The 6,000-nt window shown below is 66.3% G+C and overlaps 1 protein-coding gene across 1 annotated transcript in view; it reads left to right on the forward strand.

The window, feature by feature from the left end:
* Piezo1 (piezo type mechanosensitive ion channel component 1) overlaps nt 1–6,000 on the forward strand; it is a 62,963-nt gene that overhangs the window by 35,076 nt on the left and 21,887 nt on the right. The window contains exons 6-8 of the mRNA XM_048792400.1: nt 3,582–3,704; nt 4,521–4,563; nt 4,663–4,848. Of these exons, the coding sequence (XP_048648357.1) occupies nt 3,582–3,704; nt 4,521–4,563; nt 4,663–4,848 (352 nt within the window). The remainder of the gene's footprint in view (nt 1–3,581; nt 3,705–4,520; nt 4,564–4,662; nt 4,849–6,000) is intronic.

A 6,000-nucleotide genomic window follows, 5' to 3' on the forward strand; every position in this document is an offset into this window, starting at 1 on the left:
GTCCCCTGTGTCCAGGGGTGGCGAAGGTCAGCCACCTTCACCCCAGGTGCTGTGTGAGGCCATGGGCCACAGGGGCCAGAGATCAGGAGAGGGACAGCTTCGGGGTCCGCTGTTCTACCAGCTGTGCGGGGAGGGCCACCTTCTCTCTGGCCGCCTCCCTGCCTCTCAGGGTCCTGCCCAGCTCCTGTGTTTTGGAGTGGGCCCTGGTCGTGGAACACGGGCAGGATTTGGGTCCTCAGCACAGGTGGAGGTCTAGGAACGACTGGGACTGGGCCTGACCCCACCAGCACGCTCGGCTCGGGCAGCTGGGCAGCGGTGTGCTGGAGCCGGGTGGGAAGCGGTCTCCTGCCAGGCGGGGAGGGCTCCCAGCAGAGGGCTTGGAAGGCAGAGCTGGAGGACTTCCCCGCCTGACCCTCCATCTGTCCAGCCTCAGAGGCCCTTCAGGGACAGAGACGCTGCCCAGTTTTTCCGGGCGGGAGAGAGGAAAATGTGAGGCCTGTAAAGGGCCGCTCAGGTTGATGGCTTGTGCAGCCCCTGGCTCTGGCCCTGGCCCTGGCCCTGTGGAAGGTCTGACGCTGCCCGTCCTGGTCCCCACGTAGGCGTTAGCCTGGCCCTCGGGCTGTGCAGGGAGGAGCCCTGGGGGTCAGCTCCCAAGCCTGCTTGCCATTTAGGGCTCAGGGAAGCGCCTCCCCAGGCTGCCTCTGCTCCCTGGAGAGAGACCCCACCTTTACCCCACAGGTCCTCTGCTCCCTGCAGCCTCCCCGGACCCTTTCCCTGGCCTTGGGTAGACTCAGTCCTCTGCTTCGAGAGCCCCCAGCCCAGCTGGGCCCTGGGAAGCCTTGTGATCCTGTGGCCAGCCTGAGCCCCTGTACACCAGAAGGGCTCTGGTTGTTCCTCGGGGGCTCCTGTGAACCCCAGGGTCTGGGAGGTCAAGAGCAGGGTGAGACTGCCCAACAGCTTGGTGGGTGTGTGTGACCCAGGCCAACCCCCTGCCCACCTGACCACGTCACAGGACAGAGGCCTGCTCCCTCATCTGTAGCCTGGGGACACCAGCCATAGGTGGCTCTTAGGCCTCTGGCTTTATCTGGGACTTGGTCCTGAGTGGGCCGAGGGGACCGTCCCACTCAGCCCCTCCCCTGTGGCTGGCCCCCACCCTTTCCTCTGCAGGTGGCACCAGGGCCACTCTGATCACAAGCACACTCAGGACCCAGGCTCGGCCCTTGCCCAGCTTCCGTCGGGAGGTGGCCGCACATAGGTGGAGCCCGCAGGGCAGGCCTGATGGGCAGGGCGGCCGGCTCAGAGGGCGCCGGTGGGTGGGTGTCAGGAGGCTCCTCCAGGAGGAAGGGGCAGGGGTGGACGGTGGAGGGTGGGAGACTCCCGGAGTCACTGTGGGATGGGCAGTGGGCCTGGGGACCTGGGCCAGGCCTTCCAGGGAGCACCGCCCCAGCTGCTTCCTGTTTCCTGCAGGGAGCCCTGCCAGGACCACCCCGGGAAGCCTGCCACTTGTGCCTGGCGGGCACTGGCGGGGCATGCTGAGCCCTCCCCTGTGAGGAGGGGGTCAAGGGGGTGGGTCACCTGCTCTGGTGGGTCAAGGACAGTTCCTTTCCCGTGGACTCCCTCCATGCAGGAAGCAGATGGGCCGAGGCCCAGGCAGCAGTTGGGAACACAGGCTACTGGGTGGCCTGGAGCCAGGGCTTGTGCTCCATTCCTTGGGACAGAGGAGCCAGGCCCGGCTCTGCAGTCCTCTGGAGCTCAGCCTGGACCTCGGGGCTGACAGGAGCGAGCTGGCCGCTGGCTCTGGGAGGGCTCCTGGGCAGTGGACGTGCTGGTCCACCTTCTCCTAGCCTCGGTTTCCTCACTGAAGACGGGGGAACAGCGGCAGCCATTGTGGGTTTGCCGCAGGATGGGGGGGTGGTCCTAATGTGTGGGGGCAGTCACAAGGCCGAGCAGGACCCCACCCCAGCTAGCTGTCAGAGGGGGGGGCTCTTGCTGAGAAATGGACTCTTCCCGGCATCCTCCAGGCTGGGTCATCAGCCAGCGGCCACCTAGCCCCAGCCCTCCCTGCTCCCACATCTGTGCCGACCTGGCCCACTCAGGGCCTAACTGTGGGGTCTACAGAGAGCTCGTCTCAGCACCTCTAGAGGACACCAGCCCCATGTCTGTCCCCCTGGGAGGTTGCTGAAGCCTTGCATCTGCCTGACTCTCTAGGCCTTGCCCCAGAGCTGCCCTCCCTGCTGATCCTGCCCTGCACCCAGGCTGACCTCCATCCATCCTGGGAAAGCCTGCCCCAGCCTCAGGGCATGGGGGAACACTCGGGCAACAGTGGGGTGCCGCCTCCGGCTCAGCTTGGCTGGCTCAGCTCAGGTGGGCAGCCAGAGGGCCCGAGCTTGCACTGAGTGTGCGTGAGCAGTCGGTGCACATGGCCTGCTGGGCCAGCCTGGCAGGGAGGCCCTGGGGCCAGTTCTGTATCTGTCCCACCTGTGCCCAAAACTGGTGAACCGGAGGACACTGGCTCTGGGCATGCTCGCCTCCAGGGAGAGGCCAGGTTCCACGGTGACCTGTCTGTCTCTGTGGGAGGGACCCTGCTGCCCTGCCTCAGTGCCAGCTGCTGGCTGTGTCCCTGGGTTGGTCTGGGCTGTTGCAGTAGGTCAGCCCCAGCAGGAGCAAGGACCTGGAGGCTGTTCCCAGGTCCCATCCAGCTGCCCACCTACTCATAGGGCAGAGGCAAGGCCAGGAACCCTGAGTCCCCCGCTCATAGGCTGCAGCCCTGTCCCTGCGGCTGAGGACCTCCCTGCTGAGTAGGCTGATACAGAGGGCTGGTGGCTGGGAACCGCAGAGCAAGGCCCGGGTGGCTGGGTTGTGACTGTGCCTCCGGCAGCCTCAGCCTGTCCCCCAGGAGGTAATGAGGGGAGGTGTGGGGCTCTGGCTGTGCGGGCACACAGCAGCCCGGGCCCAGGGCTGCCGTCTTTCCCGTGGCTCCCTGCTCCTACAGGTGCTGAAAGCATCTCCGCCCTGCAGTGGTGCCCACTGCCCAGGTGTGTCCCTGCCTGTTTCACCTGCAGGCAGGGCAGACAGCTGTCCTGGGTGGAGAGCTGACGGTTCCTCCTTCTGTGTCCTCTTCACTCTTTGTAGGGCCCAGTAGATACTTAATGGGTAAATGGAAAAGCTCAGTCACATTCCCCCAAGCCTGGGGACCGTCCCCTCTACAGTACTCAGGAGGGGACATGCCCTGCAGTCGTAGGCCAGCATGAGCCCCAGTGGACAGGCATTGAGAGCCCCTCACCACGCGGCCGTGGGCTGGCTGCTTCTGCACTTTGTGCCACGTCCTCCTCTGTAAGTTGGGTGGGAGCAGCGGGGACAGGGCAGAGGGTCCCGGACAGCCCTGGACAGAGCCATGCTGTGAGGGCCACTCCTGTTGCTCGTGTCTCAGTGCCTGCTGGGGGCGCTTCCAGGAGCCATAGGGACAGCCTGCCCAGACCCCATGTCACTCTGGGGTGCACCTCTGGCTTCGTGACGGGGCAGTGGCCCGGCTGGGGGTGCGAGCCCAGGCAGAGGGCCGCAGCTGTTGTGCACTCCCCCAGGTCACCCGGGCCGCCTCCTCCGCGCCCTGCTGTCACTCAGCCTCCTCTTCCTGGTGGCCCACCTGGTCTTCCAGATATGCCTGCACACCATGCCACACCTGGACCAGCTTCTGGGGTCAAACTGTGAGTCTCCATGAGCAGGGCAGGGGATCTGGGGATGGCAGTGTGGGCGTGGAGGGGAGAAGGGCCACCAGGCCCCTGCGGGGACCTGGGGTCTCCTTGGAGAGGCGGACCAGCTCATCAGACTGCCCTGCCTCGCCCAGGCTTTACCCAACGTGGGCCAGCCCCTGAGTGCCTGGCCACAGTTTATGTCCTGCCCAGGTCAGGTGCTGGCAGTAGTGGCTGGGCCAGTGGGGCTGGGCAGGCAGAGCGGGGCTGAGCTGCGTCCAGGCCTGGGCGCACCCTCTTCTCCGCTGGATGCCCTGTCAGCATCTCTCTCCGGTGCCCGTTGGGGCTCGGCCACGCAGCCGGGTGGCACCGGGGGCCTCAGCTCTCCCCTGTCAGCGCTTGGGTGGTGTCGCCAGCTCGGGGACGAGCACCAGCAGGTGCTCTGAGTCCCCGCTACCCCAGGCCCCTTGCTTCTCCACGCAGCCCTCGTCCCGAGGCCCTGCTGCCGTCCTGGTGTTCGGAACCCAAGGCTGGGAGGGCCAGGGCCGCGGCTGTCAGCGGCCGCTCTTCCCCACAAGAGCAGGCGGGGCCAGCACCTGAGATTGGTCCCAGCCGGGCCGAGTCCCCTCTGCCACTCAGGGCTGATGGTGCAGCCAGGTGGCCCCAGTGTCCCTGGCCAGCTCTCAGTTTCCCTGTCTGAGAAGGCTGTGGGAACAGTGGGCACCCTGCCTACCTGGGATCTGGAGGAGCTGTGCCCACCAGGTCCTCCCAGTCACGCCAGCTGGCCGCTGGCCGCCTGCCTGACCTGGGGTCCCTGTGCTCCCTCTGCAGGCAGCTTCTGGGAGACCGTCTCTCAACACATCGGGGTCACGAGGTAACACCCCCCAGTGAACCTCCCTGGGGGCCCCAGCCCAAGGGGCAGCCTCCAGCCCTGCTTCCTGTGCTGACCATGCCCTTGCCGGGCCCTTCCTAGGCTGGACCTGAAGGACATTCCCAACACCACCCGGATGGTGGCCCCCGACCTGGGTGTCCTGGTGGTCTCTTCCATCTGCCTCGGCCTTGGCAGGCGCCTCACGAGAAGAGCCCAGCAGAGCCAGTGTGCCCAGGAGTCGGTGAGGGTGTGGGCAGCTGGTGGGGGCATTCTGGAGCGGCAGTCCCGGCCATCCTGAGCACAGACATGTGGGGGAGGTAACTGGGGATGAACCAGGGTGCTCACCACTGAGCCACCCCCAGCCCTTTCATTTAGAGACAGGGTCTCGCTAAGTTGGCCCGAGGGGGGTCTGTGCTCACAGGGTCTGTCGGAGTTCCCTCCGGGCCACACAGGAGGAGTCGGCAGAGCTGGAGGGCAGTCGGTGTGGCAGAGCACCAGCTATGGGTCCTGAGAAGCCGTGCCGGGTGGGGGCCGGGCACTCTGTAGGGAGCACAGTGCAGAGCACAGAGCCCAGCGGGGCCTCGGCACTGGGAGCCAAGCCTGGGCCAGTCTGTGCCCTCCAGGGTGAGGCAGGGTCACCCTCAGTTGCTATGGGGCCTGGGCGTTCCAGCCTTGGCTCTAGCCCATGGGCAGCATGGGTGTGGAGCCTCTGGGCCCTCCTGCCCTGCTCAGGCTGCGGTCCAGGCACCCCCCACCCCACACCAGCCACGGCATGTGGCTGGGGCCAGGTCCCGGGGTTCAGCCAGGTTTTATGATGGTCCAGGTCCCTGGAGCCAAGCTCTAGCGTCCACTTGCCAGCAGCTGACAGTCACTGGGCATATGGGTCTTGACTTCCAGAGAAGCCCGGAGAGGGTGAGGGACTCCTAGGCTACACAGCAGGTCAGGGCTGGGAGGGTCTGGCCAGCCTGCTGCCACGGGTAGCCTCAGGGCACCTGTCCCCTGTCAGCAGCTGCCGGGTTCCTTCCCCATTCCCACGGCTGGTGCCGGGCCGTGGGAGGGTGATACAGGCCTGTTCCCTTCCCGGCCAGCAGGGTGGGCTGGGAGGAGGCGGGAGCATCAAGGGACGGCTCCAGGGCATGAGTGCCTCGGCCCCGCCGCCTGGCCTTCCTCTCAGCCGGCCGCCCGTGCCAGCTCAGGCCCACGGCATCTCCAGGCCGAGGCTGTGAGGGCATTAGGGTAGAGCCGTCTGGTCATGTCTGCCGTCCAGCTCCAGCTCCAATCTGCAGACTGGGAACAGTCTGAGAGGCCACCCGCAGTCTGCGCAGAGGGGGACGTGGAACCGGGGAGAGCCAGGCTCAGTGTTTACAAGGGCAGCTGGAGCAGGGTGCCAGTGGCTGGCCAGGCGGGGTGTCTGACGACAGTCCATGTTCTTTCCACCAC

This window comes from Marmota marmota, unplaced genomic scaffold (genome assembly GCF_001458135.2).
Source record: "Marmota marmota marmota unplaced genomic scaffold, marMar, whole genome shotgun sequence".
NCBI lineage: Eukaryota > Metazoa > Chordata > Mammalia > Rodentia > Sciuridae > Marmota > Marmota marmota.